The 21,646-nt window shown below is 36.3% G+C and overlaps 1 protein-coding gene across 1 annotated transcript in view; it reads right to left on the reverse strand.

Annotated features, from left to right (window-relative positions):
- The window catches only part of DZIP1 (DAZ interacting zinc finger protein 1), a 37,502-nt gene that overhangs the window by 9,878 nt on the left and 5,978 nt on the right, over window positions 1–21,646 (reverse strand). The window contains exons 4-12 of the mRNA XM_029960998.1: window positions 20,814–20,938; window positions 16,652–16,813; window positions 15,853–15,990; window positions 14,718–14,780; window positions 13,359–13,499; window positions 11,834–11,882; window positions 10,495–10,554; window positions 3,301–3,360; window positions 202–347 (exon numbers count right to left, since the gene is read on the reverse strand). Of these exons, the coding sequence (XP_029816858.1) occupies window positions 202–347; window positions 3,301–3,360; window positions 10,495–10,554; window positions 11,834–11,882; window positions 13,359–13,499; window positions 14,718–14,780; window positions 15,853–15,990; window positions 16,652–16,813; window positions 20,814–20,938 (944 nt within the window). The remainder of the gene's footprint in view (window positions 1–201; window positions 348–3,300; window positions 3,361–10,494; window positions 10,555–11,833; window positions 11,883–13,358; window positions 13,500–14,717; window positions 14,781–15,852; window positions 15,991–16,651; window positions 16,814–20,813; window positions 20,939–21,646) is intronic.

Raw genomic sequence — 21,646 nt, forward strand, 5'->3', positions numbered from 1 at the left:
AAGTGCAGCCATATCCTCCGCAGTTGTAATCTGATGGCCATCTTCTCAGGTTAGTGGTTAAGGAATTACACTTATATAAAACATGGAAATTTAGCTTTGGATTTTATAGGTTGAGGACTGTGATACAAGAGTAAAAGAGAATAGGAAAAAAAAAGTGGGACAAAGATTACCCTTCTTTTAAATAATTCAAAATGATCTTACTGCTTTAATTCCCAAGGATTCCAGCTTCTCCTCCAGGGCTTGCTCCAAAACAACTCGTAATTCTTTAGTTAAAGAAGGATCAGTCTTCAGAGCATTTATCAAATAGTAGTTACTTCTACGTGGTTTACAATCACTTTTCTCAGTTTCTGAAACAAGAATGGAAGAGACGTTTAAGAGACGTTTGAAAAATCCACAGTACGTGACACAATTAAAAACTGCACTGAAGCATGCACTCTTTAGAAACACCATATGTGCACTTTTTATCTTCATGGAGTTGTATTATTTTTAATATCTTGGGCTAGCTTCCAAAAGTCAGCTCACTCACCATCTATACCTCAACACCTTGTTCTCACCATTACCAGTATCTTTTATTGTTCTTCTTACAGAATCATTGTAAAGATATATACCTGAATATTTAGCAACAAAGATCTTTATTTTTAGCACTGTACTTGGAAACTTCTGATAAAGACTGTCGTCCAATAATTAAGTTCTCTAAAAGTGGTATTTCAAATAAAAGCTACCAGGAATAAGAAGAGGAATACAACAAACTTTTTCTCAAGAAAAGCTTCGAGCAACATTATGTTCTCTGATAAAAATCACCTACTGAAATCAAGTATTTTTAAGGTTGTAACACTTTTAAAACTCTTGGTAAAGACAAAACCTTAGTCTGGGGCAGACCTTTTCACAGAAAATACATGATGGATAATAATCGAGGACCAAGTTCAGTGTCGTGTTTTCTTCCAAGCAAGTCTCTGACATCATACATACTTAAAAGCAGACAAAGTTTCTCTGTCTTCCCCTTGCTTTAAGTGTCAATAATGACATGAGCTCTTGTGCAACAAATAAAGAATCATATAGACAAATTCTTCCACCTAAATTAAAGACTGACATTTAATTTAGGCCAAAGTATTATAGGGTCACACAGGGGAGTAAAGAAGCAAAACACACCCATTTGAAACCTGTCTATAAAAGTGTCTCTGGCAAAACAAAATTTTACTGAATGCCACTTAAATAAATGAAACAATCATGTGTGGAACCATGATGGCTGCTGCTGTCTGACAAAGGGTATAAACACCCCACGAAAGCATGCCGTAAACCACACTCCCATTTCCCCTGATATAAAGGGTAAATCTTGGACAGGAGTTTGTCTCTTTCCAGTCTCTTTACCTTACAGGGTAGCAGAGTGATCTGCCAGCCAACAGACAAGGACATAAATGAAGGAGTAATTCCATATTGTGACTTTCAAATGTTTTATTTCAGAAAAAATGTGCCACTTGTCCTATTTTTAAACAATGAGAGCTTAAAAAGCCATTCCATTTACTTTTCTTTTTTTTTTTTTTAAGGGAAAGATAAGCACCCTGAAGAAGACACAAAAAAGCCTCAAGATACACAAATGATATTTTGGCAGTTTTGAGGAACTGGCTTCTGATGGACCCTGGAAAGAACTGTACGTTATGAAAAGAGAGGCCAGCTACCATACTAATAGATCTGTGTCGAAGAGGACATAATCAGGCTGAAATCTCATTTGGTAGGGAACTGTGTGGACAATGCAGTCCCTGATAGAGGTGGGATTAAAAGTGATTTGTCTGGAGAGCTGAGTCCCAGAAGAGGCTAACCACTGGTCTTGAGGAAACACAGGGCTATCAGACTATCCCCAGTCAGGACAAGACGCATTAAGCAGTACAAAATCCTCCCAGAAAGCCATACGTGAGACATTTTAAACTGGAAGGCTCCCAGGAGCCTTTTGAAAATCCTGTCCCTTTCAGATGTTAATCCTTAAAATAAAATAGATACATTTAAAATAATTTTTTAATTCCTAATTACTACATACTAATATGGGTAACAAGACTATCCAGCATTATCCTAATTAATGACAATATTAATTCTTGCTAATTAACTCAAGCCAAATCTTCTTTGCCAGAGAAATTACTTAAGGAACTGTTCTTATTCGTTTTTGAACACCTAAATACTAGATTCAACAACTTTGAAGACAAGGGACCTTAAGTCTGGTCCATGTCTCAGCTCCAACATAATCCTAGAAAATAATGTTCTGAGTCAAGAGTTTTCACACTCCCCCTTACAAATGACTGTCATCAAAACCAAAAAAATCCTGGTCTGTCTTTTCAGACTGCATTCTTTCTTTCTCTTTCCTGCACTGCAGGCCATGCCTTTAGGCACAGCAGAAGAATCAAAGACAATCCATCAAGAGAGAAGATGGCAAGCAAGAGAAATAGCAGAAAGAACGGCAAAAATGTAAGTAGTCTTTATTTCAGGTTGTTTAGAGTCACTGGATTTTCCCTGGGGAAACCTCTCTATGCACAGATCTATTCAAACAACAATCTTGTTTTCAAAACAGCATTGTTCCTTCAAAATTTAAGCTCACTGGCTGTAAGGTTCAAGATTGATTTTGATTTTTGCACACAGAATAGGTTTTTATGTTATTCAGCTATTTGGTGTTTCACCTAAAGTACTGTTAGCTGCCTTCAAAAGAATACCATGCAGGATGAACCAGTGCTTTCTGTTCTGTCATTGTAAATGTGGCCTTCTCCAAGTTCTCCTCAGATGAGGAAGAACAGCTGCGAGTGCTGGGCTATGTAATTTCATCACAACCCTGGCTGAAGCTGTGGCTGCTTATGAGCAGGTGCAACTTAGATTACTTGGAAAAGCATCCGTGGTACATTTATGGAAGCTGGCAGCTTCAACCTCCACCACCAACTTCCTTTTACCTGAACTCTTTATCCTCTTATGCCAAGCTTAAAAAGGAAGTGAGCACATGGCAATAGTGTTACCACCAAAAATTTCCCAGTGAGAGGCTATTCCCCATCAAACGTTTTTGCTCTGCTTAGTTCAAGTGCCTTTAGACATATGGAATGGGCCTGCTCTAAAGAAGTTAGCCAGATTTTCATAAAAACATTGAACTTGGATAAGGACTGTAATATTTACAAGCACCAACAGCAAACAGGAGACTGACACAAAAAATGTTCCCACCCAAAGCACACAAACATATTGAAATACAATGAAAAATACTGTAGATATCAAATGATACTTTTTATTTCAAGAAACACATGCCACTGTATTTTGAGCTGAATCAATCATTACCTTTTTCCTCTTCTGAAAGCTCCTCTATGGGTTCCAGCATATGCACCAAGTGTGCCTGCTCTAATAACAAGGAAGAACAGGAACACCAGACAAAAACGACAGAAGAAGGTCAAGGTCTAGAGTGGGAAAGTCAGGCAAAAACTTTCTTGATTGCTGACAACCTGCTTAACAATCACAAACCCAATGCAACGCGAGTCTTCGCTGCCTTGGGGGTACATTTTTGCAGAGGAGACCCTAATACAGTAGTTGTCCAAACACAGGTGTATCGTGTCATCTCAGATGTATCAGAGCTTTACACCATCATTGCAGTGACTGATATATCACAAAACCATAGAAAACCCCATACCTGTCTGGAATGGCACCCAGAGGCCAGGTGGGATATTTTTAGACATCTACAGTGACAGGGCCACCCAGGATTACATAAATCAATATTGTTGTTCATTTCTCATAAGAACGAATTTTTTAAAATTTATTTTAAAATATTGCATGTAATTTGATACTAGAAGTTTAAAAAAGATCAGTGAAATAGACATAGAAATCCTCAAAAATATATGGAAAAATATATTAACTTATTATTCCAGAGAAATATAAAGTACTGAGTCCATACATGCAAGACAGAGATTTTTTAATATATATATATGATGATTTGCAATAAAACCAATTTAAAAAATCTTCAATTACTCCGATTTAGTAAGATTCAGTAGTATTACATGCTTTCAAGAAATCTTGAAATGTCCTCTGCTGAAAACAGCTTCCTAAACACACTGAAATTATCATTCTGTGGGCTGTCAGGTAAAATTTGCTTTACAAAAATGAAGTTTATTACAGTTTATTTACAACTTTATAAACTTCAGATATAAGACATTTGAAAATTATTATATGTAGACCAATAAATATTCGGGCTTTTAAAATGTTAATATTCACTTTCTATAAATTAATTTATATCAATGGAAACTAGAACTCGAATGTCTTCTAGGGTTTACAATAAAAACAGATATGCAAACTGTACTTTCAGCATTCAACTACAGACATTATAGGAGAAAACAATTTATTATTCAATATTTTGAGCCAACATGCATTTGCCCCATCTTTCACAAGAAACCTCTTGCACTATAAATCATAGTTATGCTGTATGGGTAGAAGGGGAGGGAGGAAGTGATGCTGCAGTGAAGATGCTCTTCAGCACTTCTTGTACAATCAGGTACAAACATGTGTGTACTGCAATAGGTAATCACAATGAAACGGCGAGCACTTGGAGCTCAGTGACACTCACTGCCACATCTCCAATGTTTGCCATGTAAAGGTGACTAAAACTGGTGGTATAAATTCTTGGGTATATTGCTCTCTCCACGCTTTCCATACCTGTGGTGATATTCAGCCTCTCACCTGCTTTTCCAAGCCAGTTATCAAACTCCCACAGAAGTTCACTCCCACAGAACTTAAACTAAACAAGAAGTTCTAAGAAAATGCCTCTTATATCATCACAAGATGTTAACAAGATGCAAATACCAATATATCTTAGGGAAACACTTAAAAGCAAAACTCTGAGAGACAAATAGGCTTTGGGAGTCTTTCAGTCTCTAAGGCTGCAAAATCTACCAGTGACCAGAGCATTCCTGGGCACTGGAACATGATCTTCCACACTACTGCTCCTGGCACTGCTGCCCTGCACCAACTAAGGTTCTCCAAAACAACATTCAGACACAGTTTGGGATCATTCCCAACAGCTTTCAGTGCATCTGTTTTGGAGGACAAAGGTTGAAGTACAGATGAAATGTTCTGGGGGGATTTAATTTAGCTGCATGGGCACCAAGACCTCTGAGTTTCTTGGCTGGACCTACCAGTCAGTAAGACAGTTGCTGTGTAATCAGATTTAATCTATACTTGTTTTACCTTTACTTTACTCAAATGAAATCTGCTTAAAGGGGCTGACTCATCTCCACACGAGGCCTTGCCAAGTAACTTAATGTAACAGGAAAAGCCCAGTGCCCAGAACTCAGAACTGAAAAGAGTCTGCTGATCTGGCATAAAGGTACACGCTTTTCTTTCTCAGTGTATCAGAAACAAAAGAAATTAAAAATCAGTAAAAGAACAGTTACAAGAAAATACCCAAAATACATTACTGTTACGTGTATTGTTGTTCATTGCATGATAACAGAGGAGATCAAAGGAGATCAAAGACATGAGGGAGTGCAACATCTGAAAACATCAACTTCCCTGACATAAGCAGGCCTTTTCTTTCTCTTTACTAAGATATTTATTAAACATCATGTTGGAACCAAATGTGAGAAAAAGCATCTTGGTTCACCATTACTCTGGTTTATAGACAGGTGTGGAGATGACTGCCCTAAGGAGCCCTCTCCTTATTTTACTAGAGATGTGCTTCTTCTAGCCATCTGATCAGACCCGTCAGCTCTTAGTGCACATCCTTGAAATCAGCAGCATCCAAATATTACCAAGCTTATTTTTAGGAATCTCAAGTCTGACTACCCAACTAGACTTCAAATCTGTACACAGCTGTTTTTGCAAACTTCAAACTGAAACACTGCTGATGCAGACTACAGTCCTAAATACTCTGAATTATTGTAACCTCCTCTAGTTCATCTGACTTTTTTGCCCAACATCTCACCAAGCCCCAATCTAATGTTAGCCCTAAGCAAGTAATCACTACAGCTTCTGATTTAAGCAGAGCCTGTTGCCTTCCTATCAATTATCAGCCCTAAACCTAGTTCACCTGACCCTACCATTTACTCTACATCAACAACCTCAATGTCAGACCTCACTGGCCAGGATCTAACTCCTGGCTTTCATCCAAGCCTGAGTGTTGAACCTAGACTGCTTAACTTCCTTTTGGACTCACACCTAGAAATAAATTACTTTCTCCTAGTCCCTTCTCAATTCCTCACTCCAGCTGAACACTCAAACTGTCCTTGCCTTACTGGAAGTGGATCCCAGGAGGCTGAAGCCAGGCAGGAGGCATGTTACCTGGTTTGGACTACAGAGCTACTGGTAGAACTGGGGATTACATCAGTCTTGTAGTTCAAATGCAACCTTATTTATACTTTGTTCACTAACACAATTTGAATCCTGTCTCTCGTCTCCAGCCCTTTCTTGGCCATAAAATAAATTTAAACTTCATACTTAAAACCTATTCTGTCAGGCTCTGCCACTGCTATCTGGCTTAATTGATCCTTCTTGACTTGACCATGTCTGTCCAAGACTAATGCTAACCCTAACCCAAGCTCAGTGGCAAAAACTTGGTTCAGCAACAACCAGATATCTCTGAGTGATAAAACCCCTTTGCAGATCCTGACATAAATAAACTTATTCTGCTGGGATTGACCACCTTAACTGCAAACCTAATTCATCTGGTCCTCCTCAACAGTCCCACACCTGACCCTAACCAAAGACCATTACTGCTAAACCCTATACCTGGCTCAGTGGCAAACTCTAAACACATCCTCTCTGTATGTCATCAGCCAGACTCAGTCCCAAATCAAACCTTACCTTTATCCTCAGAAGAAAAATTCCTGTCAGCCTCCGGCTTGAACCTAACTCAAAGCCAGCTTCCAACACCATTCTTAGTGCCAGCTGGCCACACTCATCTCACTGGCCTGAATCCAGCCATATTAATACTAGTCATCATTAAGGCCAGCAGCCTTAAGATGAACTCCACAATGATGTGTCTGTCGTCCCACATCTCCCAGACTATCTATTCTGCCAGGATATGTGTGGAGACATAGATGAGATGTATCAAAACAATAGGATGCCTTAATTTCTTCAGCGGCTAACTGCACTACTGAAAAATTATGTGCCCAACGTACCTTGAAAAATAATTAAATAGCTGTTTTAAAGAATATTTGAAGATGATTTCTATGCATGTGGAATAGGAAAATATATTTAACAATAATGAAGAATTCAGGTTGTGTATATTTCATGCATATCATACATTATGTGTCTATTCTTATCTACTTGTTTAAAAAAACCCCAATATTCTGGCACTACTATTGGAAAAGCAGTCTTCTGGCCAACATTTAAAGGAGAAATCCCGTCTATTTATGCTGACATATGAAATGCTGAAGAACTTTTAGTCTCAACAGAAGTATTACAATTATCTATGATGTAGTGTCATCATAGTAAGTACACTTTGCACTTGCAATATGAAATCCCTGGATATAATGTAAAATTTGTTATAAATTACTTCTCTTTTTAAAGATGTAAGGAGTGTAAGCCATGGCTATACTCACTGTATACTCCTTTAATTTATACTCAAATTTCACATCCAAAGAGCCGCCAGACTTAATCTGTGAGACCTGTAATTTGGCCCGTCATTTTTAATTAGTGCACTTCATGTATTTTTCTCCTAACTAATCAATGGGAAACCATATACTGCATATAAGCAGCATAAATATTAATTTTAAATCAATATTCTGAAATATAATAAATTTCTTACACTTACCTGAGGCCTCTAAGTTAGGAGCCTAGTCATCTCAGACTCCTTCTACAGACATCGAAGAGACACAGGCAACTTCAAAGAGCAATTCAGATACTAGTTCAGCTGAACCAAACTCTGAAGGTGCTCCTTTTCTCTGTTTACTGTCTAGGAAGAGTAAGTACTTGGACTAAATTTTCCTCAGATGCTTCAGCTATGTCCCTGGTGATAGCTAGGCCTTGGTCCACACCATGTTTGAAGACTAAGACATAGGTTTTAATGGACAATCTCATTAGTAGCTTTGCTTTTTTAACTACTGTCTTCAATTCCACCTAATATTGACCTATTGAACAAGTACCAACATTTCAAGAGTAATATAGGAGCCAAAGCCTAATTTAAAAATATTATTTTAAAAAATTAATCATTATTAATCTGTTGACTTTTTGTGAGACCGAAGTAATCTTTGAAAATAAGACCTAAGTTACATTTGCACAAAACCTACAACTAGCTCAGAAATGGACAGAAGAATGGTCTGCCAGGATGGCATTCAAGGCACTCTACTAGCTCTCACAAGAAATCAGGAACATTAACACAAAAACACCAGGCTAGCACAGCTATTCTACTACTTTACACCTAAGATATCTCATCTGGGTATCTTTTCATACCACAGTTTGAAGATGTTCAGAACAAATATTAGCATGCAAAAAGCTTTGGAGTAGCTTTGAAAAGTGTACTGAAGTTCATCACAGAGCCTTTTCCAGAATTTATTTTCTTTCAAACAGGAAAAAAAAGAAGGAAGATATTCCATATGAAGGCAATTGTTTGGTAGGAAAAGTACAGCTCTTGTGATTTCCAAGATGACCTGTGCTAAAGAAATTTATCTATAGAAGTTGCCAGGAAATGGTTTCATTTTCATGAGAGCATGAAATGCAGCAATCTTAATTCAGTATGTAAGTCAATCTCAACTCCTTGAGGTGCCCTGAAAATTTTGGGAAAGACACTATAACTTCTGCTAACCTTTACATCCAGAAATTAGGTAAGGCAAGTTTAAGGAAAATCCAGAAGGGGAGAAAAGGGACAGAGAGAGAAACCTGCAGAGATAAATAAAATAATAATCAGCAAAGGAATCTGAAAGGAACACCTTCTTTGAGGTTTCATAATAAACTGATATTGAATCTTTTGCATATCAATGGCAGGAACAGCATTTTCTATCTTGAGAAGTTTCACAAGATGTCACAAACTTCATATTTGGAGCAGCAAGAAATCATGAAAGATTTGAATGAGCTGATTTAAATTGTCAGAGTACAGAAAATATTAATGTTCACAGGACTGTTTTTGTCCTTAGTACAAATGAAAGTAAATGCACTAAGAAAGTAATGCTTGATAAGCTTGGTGGGTAAGTTCTCAGCAGTAACCATCTTCATAAAACTTGTTTCTTAAATTCAGGGCAATAACTAAGCTACTTGCTGTGAGATCTCTTAAAGAGAATCAGCACTACTATGTTGGTGCAATGAGGCTGGTTTGAATGACAAAGAATTAGATTGTTTAAAATGCTTTTACTAATTCTCTATACTTAATATATCATTACTTTTCTCCACACAACATTTCATCTATATAGTTTAACTTAAAAAGCTTCAAGCAATGAACTACTAACCTTGCATAGCTTAAAAAGGAATCTCTGTATTATTCAAATAATGTTACCATATAATTATTAGCAATAATATAATCTATTTTCCTTTGCTTAGTAATTCTTGTCACAACAAGTATTTTGAAATCAGCACTACATCAGTTTTTCATTCCTCATCAAGTTATTGAAAGCTTGATATATACTTCCCATTCTCCTCATATGCCTTTTCAGAACTTTTTGTTTTTGTCGAAAACGAAAAATTCTCTACATTTTTCATAGACAAATTTCATTTAGTGTCTCTTTGACATTGGTTTTAAAACTAAGAGAAATAATAAGAAAACCTGTTATTTAATTATAATTCAAATTAATGAACTATTTTTAACCATTTTATTTGCCCAAGATTCTTCATTACTTTTCTACTTAAAACGAAAATAAAGAATTAACTGAATGCAGAATATTGTTATACTAACAATACTCTCCATTACTTTGCATGCTGATTAAAAAAAGAAAACTATTTTCACAAAGTACAAAACAATGTAAATGTAAATCCCTTCTCCCCCTTCTAAATGATACTACAGTGTCACAAGTATAACAAGCATGACAAAATACCTAAATAATGACCTACATGTAAGCACAGATATACTCTGGAAGAACTTGGACAGGATAACTGTCTGTTTTGATTATTTCTTCTGTATTTTTACTCCTTGCCATTTGAAATTACATGGAAAATACAGTATTTCAAGACTTCTAAACAAACGTCTCCACATTTCCCTATGCAAATTCCAGTAGATGCATATACCTATCCAGTATATGTATATATCAGATAAGCATATTTTCCATAAGAAAACATACATTTTTTTGGCAGTAAGTTTCATATACCTTAATATGCTTCGATATTACATGCATGCTAGGAAATATTCTCAAATTATTTTCATTTGCTTTTCATTTATTCTTTACAATAGTGCATCCTTTTAATTACGTCATAGGAATTCTCAACACGGACATACTGCAAAGCAATTCAAATTATTTTCTTTCAATATAACTACTGTTAGAGCTATGATTTGACAAGCAACACATCCGAAAAGAGAGTGTTAGATTTGGAAGTAGTGGATCTGGACCTATCAAAAAAACTTACCATGCATGTTAACTGGTAGACTTGGTTTAGGTTCTTCAAGGCGCTCTACGGTAGTGTTCACTAAAATAGTATAATAGTAAAAAATAATGGGTTTCTATTATTGTAAACAGTAACAGACAAATATAGATTCTTAAATGTAGCAATATTCAATCATATTTATAAATTAGATAACTTCTGGCTTTAATGGGGAAAAAAAAACCCTAAATAATTTACAAGTAAAAACCAGTCGTTCACAACATTAAAGTACATCTCTATATATGCTTAACATTTTTAACACTTCTAGAATCAGGAAAAGAAACTAGTAACTAAATCATCACTGAACTAGAACGTGATCATCTCTTTGGTCACATCCATATGCCGTCTTTGCATCACAGGGAAGAAGCCTTGGCCCAAACCTACTTAGTCAAGACAAGCCTGACTGAGGCTTGTATTTCCCAGAGAGGATCTGTGGCATCCACACTTCACATCAGTAAATGCAAACCCTATCTGTATCATGTACAGAGTGTAGCCTTGTAGTGAATGATCACTTCAATCCTACATTCTTCAGATTAGCTTTGGGTCTAGGAGCAAATTCACTTGTGTGCCATGGATTTATACTCATCTGTTCTTCAGCGTGGCTGAGTACAACCAGGTCCAGAGGAAAAGCCACATGGCCATACCATTACTATGCTCTCCTCAAACTAAAACTGCTCCCTGCTGTGTGACTCAGTTCAAGCCAATGCCTTGCTAATACAGTAAGACGATTTCCAAACTGGGATTAGAATTAATTCAGCTGCCATTATCTATTGCAATTAACTTACTTAAGTCACTGCAACTGCAGCAGCAACTATACGGGTGTTTGTGGTGCAGGACAACATCCTAAAACACTATTATCAGGTTTAGCTATTTGTAGTGGACTTCAGATGTTAAACCATTGCACAGACAAAAATATCAGAGTTCCTAAAATTCTTGGAACATCTGTGTCTTAACTGACAAGTTATTCAGTTTTGTCTAGTCTTTCAGTATTTTCCCTTTTCTGAGTTCTGCAACCTAAGGACAGTAAAGCATGGAGAAAAAAACCAATTAAAATTACACTTCATAATGCAAAGCCGAAAGTTTTTACACAATAAAAATAAAGTTGCCCTACTTTACATTTCTTCACTACTCAAGTGATCAACTTTGTACATCAGAAGTCCTTACAGCTAGAAAACATGATCTTTGTAAGTCATGGCATGGAAACAGGTAGGTACCCTGTAAAACAGTGTTGATGTCTCTATTTTTTAATGAATTGTGACATTTGTTTCAGCCAAGTTGCAGAAATCAGAAACAAACTTTGTTTTTTCTTACAGTATGTACTTACCATCGTATGTTTTAATGCTTGGAGCTGTTCTTGTGGACAATTCTTTTATCTAAAAGAGAAAACATAGATACACAAATTGCTATAAATGTCAAGGATCAACACCTAGAATGAACATGTAGCATAAAATACCTAGTTTGAGTACTATTCCATAACAGAAATTATTGGTTATGATTCGGGGAGAGAAATACTACTTCCATGGAACTCTCTTCTACTGCCCAACATGTATTTCACTCGTGCTTAATGAATGGAATGTTTAATTACACATTGATTTTAAATGCATGAACAGTTCTCCTTTCTGCTTTACAGTTTTGTCTATTTGACACCCCAAGACAAGCACTGAACTGAGAGCACAGGGGAAACATGCTGGCTGTAATTCCATCTACGGAATACAGTAAACTTGTGAATCCTGCATCATTAAAACAATATTCTGCACTCCAATTCCCCAAACAGAAGTAAAACCCAAACCATACACACACATAGTCAATATCAGCTAGAGGTGGCACAAGATATTGGACACCGGTCCTCTTCTATTTATCAATTTGGTTATAGCCAGTAATGCTTCAATTCATTGCCCATTCAGTTTGGATTCTACAAAAGCATTAGCTAATTCTCAAGCCCATCCAGTTTCCAGGAATTAAAATGTAGGCTTTCACAGCTTTACTTCACAAACACTGAACTTGGACCCCTCTCAACCCATTATACATTTGTGGTCATACTGCTATCTTTTAAAAGGTCACTTTACTTCAAGAAATTCATCCAGGATTAAGTCCTCTGTTGCTCCAGCTATCAAATTTGTTAAGGTGGAGATGTAAAAGCTTTATTTGTTTTTCCATCCCTTAAGCACTTACATATAGGTTTAACATTAAACTCAAGAAAAAGGTGTAAAATCAGATGTTGATCTGTAAAGAATGCACCATCTAACAGAAGAATAGGTTGTAAAGGCCACATAATCATGCCAAAGTCTACACTCCAGACCATCCAGACCTTCACCCATCAATCACCCCAAAAAATCTATAGTTACGTTTCAACAAGCGCTTATTTGAAGAAAAAATAATTCATTTCCAAACATAAAATCATAGACTATCTCAGGCTGGATGGGACCCATAAGGAACAAGTCCAATTCCCTGCTCCTTCCAGGACTACCTAAAACTTAGACAATATGCCTAATAGCATCATTCCATTTCCTCATCACCAGTCACCAGAGAGAACAGCACCTGCCTCTCCACTGCCCCCCCTTGAGGAAACTGTACTGCGATGAGGTCACCTCTCAGCCTTCTCTATTTGGTTTATTAAACGTGTTTTAACTCCTGATTCACATTCCTGTGTCCCTTTTCCAGATCTATTCTTATTTATCAACAATAGAGTTGCAAAATTTATCAACGTAATTTCCAAAACACTACAGCAGTACTATTACAAACTGTGAATATTAAATATGCAACCAGAGATACGTCAAAGACCAAACGATAGTAAAATGTTTCTCTGTATCCTGAGCCCTCTGAAAAATAGAGTGCTTCACAAAACAGACCTGCTTCTTCTGAGTAATAACCAGATCATTCTGCTGCTGAAGCCTCTGCTCCAATTCTTCTATCTTCCTCTTGTAAAAGGTGTTATTTTTATTCAGGTCTTCTCTCGCTGATGATTTAAGTGTCTCAATCTGTGACAGTAGCTAGAAAGCAATCAGAACAAAAGTGAGTTCCTCTTAATATTACAGAAAATATTTTAATGCTATGAAGTTTAAACAAGAAAGTGTCATGCTTAGATATTTTTAACATTTTTTTCAGCAAAAACTTAATGTCTCCTGTGATTTCACTGGGACTTGCACGTATTACAAAAGAGTTGTCTGGATCACTTTTTATTTACACAAGGAAGACTACCTAAATCTCAATGCAAAGAAAAGGACATACAACCACACAGCTGAGATTGCTTCAAAGTAAGATTGCAGGAAAAAGCACACAATTCTATAAAAATGTTTTAGTTGTAAATCGTGTGAAATAGTGATATTTTAAGGATGTGAATGGGCATAATAAACCTAATATATTAACTCTGAATGTGAAAGAACGGAATCAGTATTTAGGTGCACCATCCCAAAAGTAATACTTACATTACTTCTCCCTTATTCTATTCTTGCATTGTATGTGGGTGTATCATTAACTACATCCTTTTTGGGGAATGTTCCATGGTTCCTCCCCACTGTTTTCTTGCCAGAGGAGGAGAAGCATTGGCCAGACTACTATGATCTGCTCAGTTCTTATATGGTCACGTAGATGAAAGGAAAATGAAAGGAAGAGAAGCAAGAGAAATAAAGCAGCAAAGAGATTAAAAATAAATGCAGACATTAAAAAAAAAAGTCTGAGGAATAAAGCTTTGTATAGTCAAATATATAAACCGAAGCAAAATAAAATGCCATGGTGTTTTTTCCTGGAAAAGCTGAACAGATTCTGTGTTAGAAAGCTCCAACAGAAAAAGCATTAGAGAAGTGACAGAAACAAGAAAAAAAAGACTGAGACATATGCCATAGGTCTGTGGCAGCAGCAGGTACAGGGTGGATGAAAACTACGTGTTGGCAAGTCATATGTCAACTATCCTGCCTATCCACTTAACACTGAAAACACTGTATAATACAGCACTCACAGCTGTAAGCTCTTCAAAAGAGAGATACAGTTTCAGATTTCTGTCAGATTCCGAAATGATAAATTCCATTTCAACCCTGGCCTTAACTGAAAGATCAAGATCCTACCATAACAGAAACACAGAGATAATAAATACCCTCTTATGAACTCTTGATATCTAACAGATGTACTATAGTATATCAAGAACTACTGAAAGGGTAAGAAAATAAGAAAAATATCTCCTTTTAGTGTAAGTGGTTTGCTGTGCCTCTTACCAGGGATTTTTCTGTCTCATGGTCATGATGAAGGGTTTGCATTCTAGATGTCCACTTTCTTTCCTGCACAGAGGAAATCAATATTAATTCCTATTAAGAACATATTAACATTTTGTTTGTTGTATGCAGCTTTATTTCTTGTTAATTACACATTACCATTTAGTTCAATATATGCAGCTTTTTTCCTAAATAAAGCATAAATACCAAAAAGATTATTACTGATGATCTGAAATTTGAGTAGTCTAGTATTTAAGGCCTGAAACAATCATCAGCAGGTTTTATACATCTGAGTGTGGTTTTCTTACCAAGAACTTTAACTATGTATTTTCTGGTTGATTTTTATAAGCAGTCACCGTGAGTGAGAAATACACAAGCATTTTGATACAACTCTGTGTATTAAGAGTTAAGTGTATTAACAGTAAGAGGGGGACTTCCCCCCCAAATAATGTCATTTCAAGCACTCATTAACAATGTATTTTGTGTAACTGTGGTGGTTTGAAACACAGTAACAATGGTAAAAAATCAATATTAATATATGAGTTTTAGAGTGAAACAAATCTTCTTTGAGGAAAAAAAAAAAAGTAAAACTAAGTTTTCCCCATCTTTGAGCAGAAGTGATTAAACTTATGGATGATACCAGATGTACTCAAAGACCTTCACATCCCAGAAGCCATGAAATATAAAATGCATGTGTCAAAAAAACCCAAAACCAAAAAAACCCTAGGTTGACAAATCCTGTCAGAAAGTTTCTTAACTTTTTTTCCATCTTGGGAAATGGAATATTCCTATTTTTCAGTAAGAGGCCTCACAGACCAGCAGATATAAATGCTTTATTAAAGCCTTCTGGAACTGAAGTGCAACCATACTTGGTAAAGCTAGATATAGATAATCATAAAGAATAAGAGAATATCAACAAACAAATAAATAACAATTACTTTATTTATAAAGGATAAGGAAAATAAATCCTTGATTGACATTATAGTATTAAATAGTATTACATCTTTAGAACCAGCTATTTTTGCCATTGAGAAGAATGAAAATTTTACTTAGGGATTTCAAATCCTACTCAACAGATGTACAAAAAATAAAAAGAACACAAGTAGTCTGTCAAAAGCACATTAAGTTACAATGTTACCTGTTCATCCAGAAGTTTAACCACTTTGTGATGATCCTGGGGACTCTGAGGTTTCTCCTCTGCAAAATCATGGCTGTCTTTCAGTGTTCCTAAATTGGATTTTTGTTGCATATTGGACTTTTGTAATTCTAACAGTTGCTAAAAGGAGGGTGGAAGAATACAAAATTTACTTTAAACAGAGATTGCATTGGATACTTTTCCCATTTCTCATGAGTTCAGCATTTACCAAATTTCATGTAATTATTAATATCTACATCTCAGATAAATATGACTTATAAAAGTACACTGGACCCAACAGCTATAAAATATAAGCTGCTCTGGTAATGCCGAGTGTATTTGTTTTCCTACTCACCCATACTTTCATGATTCTCTTTCTAGTGAGCATTTCCTAAGCATATATTGAAAACACATGAATTCTACTGTTGGGACTATAATGCAGAGGTTAGTCTCCTCTATGCCAATTATAAGAACATTAACATAAAGATACCTAACAGACAGCAATCATAAGAATATCTACTAATCTATAAAGAGGCATTCAAAGATTGAGGAGTAAAGAAAAACTGCCTTAGTTGCTGAAGGCATCATTCATTTGTCAAAACTAAGCTATTAAAAAAAAAAAGAAGAACTGAAATTACGTTAATAAAGTACCAGTATACAAAGATACAACTATGGCTATCATTCAATCATTATTTTAGAGTTTTGTAGAAGAACTTGGCAATGAGCACATCACATTTCAAATCTGTGAAGTTCACTGCCACCTATTGTAAGGTTAAAATGTCAAAAAATTTAAATTGCTTACATTTTCTAAGGTTGAATTTTTTGAATATAACTCCTTAAGCTCTTTCATAAACATCTCTTTCATTTTTTCTATTTCATGAGCCAATCTCTCTCTTTCCTCCTCTTTCCATTTATGAAATGACTGTAGAATTTCTTCTTCTTTTGATTTTTGCTGTTCACATTCCTGAAATTTTTTAAAAAACATTATTTGTTATTTTTCCTCACATGCAACATGAATTCAAGCACCCAAACTACGTGTGGGAAGCAGTCACTTTCGATGGCCAATACTGTGACATCAAAAAACATAAAAAAACCCAGTTTCTGAAGAATTCTAAGGTTGCAAACTATGCATTTTGCTAGCAAAACAAGTATGCTTCAAGAAAGTTTTGGTAGTTTATTTTCCACTGAATAAAACACAAATGGCCTTACTTGGTCATATCAAAGATCCACCTTGTTCAGCATCCTGTTTCTCACAGAGGCCTTAAGTGCATAGATAGGAAAGGTTAATATTGGGGCAAGGAAACATGTAGGATCTCCTTCATAGTCTCCGAGCTGCCAACTGTTTTCAGCTCAGAGGATTTATTCAGCCTGATACAGTTTTGTAAACTTCAATAACTTAGTAACCTTCAATACATTTCTCTCATAAACTTTCCCCGTCCTCCCTTGTGGCTGTATCAGCTTTTAGCAACTGCAACATCTTTTGCCAATGAGCTCCACAAGCTGCATGAAGAGCCAAGTACTTTTCATGTTGTTGTTTGAATCTGGCTCCTGCTAGGTTCATTTGATTAAGTCCTGAACTGGAAAACAGAGTGAATGATGGACTGTTATTCACCCTATGTAACTCATGACATAGAGGTATCAGTATCTCACCCTCCATCTTCATCAAGCTGCTGTCTCTTTTTCAGACTGACAACTCTCAGCATGCTCAGTCATTTTAATTACTGAATGATCTTCTTCGTAGCCCATCTCCACAACTTTTATAGTTCTAGCCTATCCTTTTTTGAGATGAAGGGACTAGACTCACACACTGTATTTAGGCTGTGGCTTGCACAGTGATTTTCCAGAATAATTGGTAATATTTGATTTTCTTTGTTGGCTGCTACTAACTGCTGGGCTAACATTTCCATAGGACTGTGCATCACAACCCATCATTTTGTAGATGAAGTTAGAATTATTTTTTTCCCATGCACATTGACCCCACTTTATCTGTCAAATTACTTCAACATTCCATTTACCTAGTGACGCATTTTTATACAGTTCTCAACTTGTTTAAAGTCCTGCATTTCACTGCCCAGGATATACACAGTTTTTAGGAAACACCTACATCTCTCCATCACAGTATTCAGTCTGAATTTGTTCTCCAACTATAAATATGCAATCACTGAATGGGACCTTCTGTATCCTTTCACCTCAAAGGAGTAGAAGGAACCAAAAATAAGAAGCATGGCAATTTTTATACAAATTCCCCTCCAGTACTAGTTGTCCTAAAGAAACCCACACGAGATAGATTTTCTGCTCTTTTAATCAAAAGACAGTAACATGACACCTGAATTGACAGTGGATGTCAGTCATGGCAGACAAACTGTAACCAGTCACACCTCACATTTCTATCTTCCCTGACATCCTAGAAAAACAGAGAAGTTTTGAAAGCTTCTTGTTGTGTAACAGTGCAGACTGTAGCTTCAGGACATTTCACATAGTCCTTTTGCAGTTAGGAGTCTCAGCTAAGACAACTGACTTCGAAACAGGCCCCTAAGGCACCAAAAAATCTACAATGCACTGTTATGAATACTCCAAGTTCCCTCTCATAAACAAAACAATGCTTCAGGGGCAGTAGAAATATGTTATGGATGTACTTCTCAAAAGTTAGGCACAGAATGAATGAGTAGAATACCTTGCCCATGTCCACATAGGGCCATGGCCCATTAATCTAACAGGACTTGTGCTCGGAAGTGAAATTCTACCAGCTTTTGATTTGTTCCTTCAGTACTTTTGAAAATGGAAAAAAAACCACACAAAAAAGGAAGCTGAACAGTCCCAAGAAAGGGGGAACAGGAGAACTGAAGAAAGAAGAATCTGAAGCTATGTTCAGGCAAAGAAACACTGCATGTTTTACAGAAGATCAGGGTTTCCTATGAAAACAAGGAAGAAAACAATCATCAATCATAGAATACTAGGTTGAAAGGGACCTCAAGGATTATCTGGTCCAGCATTTTTGGCAACAACACAGTCTAGACAAGATGGCTCAGCACCCTGTGCAACTGAAACTTGAAAAGTGTTTAATGTTGGGAAATCCAGCACTTCTCTGGGGAGATTATTCCAATGGCTGATTGTTCTCACTGGGAAAAAATTGCACTCATGTCAAATCAGAATCTCCACAGGAGTAACTTGTACCCATTACCACTCATCTTTCCATGGGACTCCTTGAAATAGGAGTCTCCATCTCCCTTGTAGCCATTGTTCAAATACTGGAAAGTGGTAATAACATCTCCGTTAAACCTTCCTTTCTAAAGGCTAAACACATCCAGTTCTTTCAGCCTTTCTTCACATGACCAGATTTCCAGTCCTCTGATCACCTCTGTGGCCATTCTCTGCATCTTTCCAGTCTGTCCACATCTTTTTTTGTATAGCGGGGACCAAAACTGAACATAGGTTTCATAATGTAATGACAGCCCTGTTTTGTTTATTCCATTTTAATTCAGAATCATAGAATGGTTTGGGTTGAAAGCGACCTTAAAGATCATTTAGTTCCAACCCTCACTGGGCAGGGACACCTTTCACAAGACCAGGTTGCTCAAGACCCCATCCAACCTGGCCTTGGAACATTTCCAGGGATGGTGCATCTACAACTTTTCTAGGCAGTCTGTTCCACCATCTCACCACCCTCATAGTAAAGAATTTCTTCCTAATATCTAATCTAAACCTACTCCCAGTTTAAAGACATTTCCCCTTGTCCTATCACTACACATCCTGATGAAAAGTCCCTTTCCAGCTTTCCTGTACAGACCTCCTGTAGGTACAGGAAGGCTGCTTTAAGGTCTCTCCTTCTATTCTCCAGGATAAACAACCCCAAGTCTCTCAGCCTGTCTTCATATGGGAGGTGCTCCAGCCCTCTGATTGTTTCTTTCAAAATGTAATGGTTGGTTTCATGCTTGAAGGTCCTCAAACTCCATTAGAAAAGCTATTCAGAAATTTTGAGGTTCTCACAGGTTATGCTAACAACCACAAAACACTGTTTTTAAACATGATAGAGGGCAAACTGAAATGCAAAGATGAGCATTTAACTCAATCATGAGATGTATCTTGTCTCTTATGATAAGAACTTGCTTCTCAAACTGAAGCACAAAGCCCCTTTCTCAAATAAATTTCACTGCTAGCTATTTCTATAGCAAATTATCTGATTGTGTTTACTTAAAGAGAAATGAAAACTGTGAGATGATCTGAAATTATCAAGCTTTAAAAGAATCTTTAAGTTACCTGTTTATTTTTTTCTCTTTAGTAGTCAGTAAGCATACCCACAAGATTCAGTATCATCCAAAACAAAGTGTTGTACGTGACAACAAACAGTTAATTACTGCTTTCAACTCATTCTGTTTTATTCACAATAGCAAGACTACTATAGCTAAGAAAGTTAAGACTACTTTCTGCTTTTGCTTTCTGGTCAGCCAAATCCTAAGGATTTAAAGACCAACATGCAAGTTCTAGATTGCTTTGTTTTTTCTGAGTCTCTCTTCCTTGAGCTGCTTTACATCTTTGTTGGACAGTAAAGTTCTTTACAGCAAAGAATAAATTCTACTCAGTTTATAAAGTCACATGTAAAATCACAGTAATTTCTAAGAAACATGTAATAATCACAAAATATCATCATGTCAAAACCAGCTTATATTTCACCACAGTAAGGCAATTTTATCTGCTTCAATAACAGGCCACACATGTTTTGAACTGGCAAGTGCTAATGGAAGTGCTGTCTAAAGTATTAATTTAAAATATGTTTAAAACAAAAGTAAGGAGGAATTCAATGGTCAAAATTGTGGGAGGCAAGGGAGGGCAATAGTTCAATGCCCAAACATCATCACTGCTTGACAGGCAAGATACATTTTTGTTCCAGTCCAGTTACAAAATGAGCGAACACAGTCCAACATACTAATTCTTTTGCAACATTCACATACGTTAGTACACATTACCTTAGACAACCTGACAATATCAGCCTGTTGTTCAGATTCTAACTGGGACTTGGTGAGCTTCAACTGCTCCTTCAGTTTTTCAATCTCATCCTGCAATTTTTCAGTGTTTGCTTTCCTCTTCTGTTCTATTTGAAAGAAACACAGATTTTAAAAAGCTTTGTTGCCATTTCTGGAACTGTGATAATTACTGCAAATATATTTCTAGTGTTTCAGTAATATCTTCATGATTGTAACTTCACTGGACCATTTTCCCTCCCACTAGCATCATTCTTCAAAGATGTTTTTAACTACTTATGTTTAAACCACTTATGTTAACTACTTATGTTCTCTGGACTGCTAACTTATCCTCAGATACTTGTACTACTGACATGTGAAATAGTTTATGAAATATTGACATGAAAAAGTATTCTATAATCTAATTTAAAAGGAATCTAAGCAACACAGGCTCAACAAAAAGGATGTACGAAGGACAAAGTGAATCTCAGTTATTCAATTCTGCTAGATTTAATTTATTCTAAATAACTTTTGTAAGGAGCCCACTTGGAATACAACTAATTATTTACGTGGAAAGAATTGGGGGAACATCACTGTAACAAAAAATGTTAAAATATGCAAAAATCATAACAATCTCCAATCTTATCAGTTTACCACGGAGTTACTAGCCCATCATCTGGGAATCTGAGCCCAATGCAGAATATTATTTCAAAAATAACTGCATTGGATATTTCCCTCATAGAGTCATTTCAAGGCTAATCCTTTTATATGACAATTACTTCAGCTGTTTCTGCAGCATTTTCCACTGTTGTTTTTATCAAGTGTAAGGTGCACAAGAG

Source organism: Manacus vitellinus, unplaced genomic scaffold (genome assembly GCF_001715985.3).
Source record: "Manacus vitellinus isolate BGI_N305 unplaced genomic scaffold, ASM171598v3 scaffold_2_pilon, whole genome shotgun sequence".
NCBI lineage: Eukaryota > Metazoa > Chordata > Aves > Passeriformes > Pipridae > Manacus > Manacus vitellinus.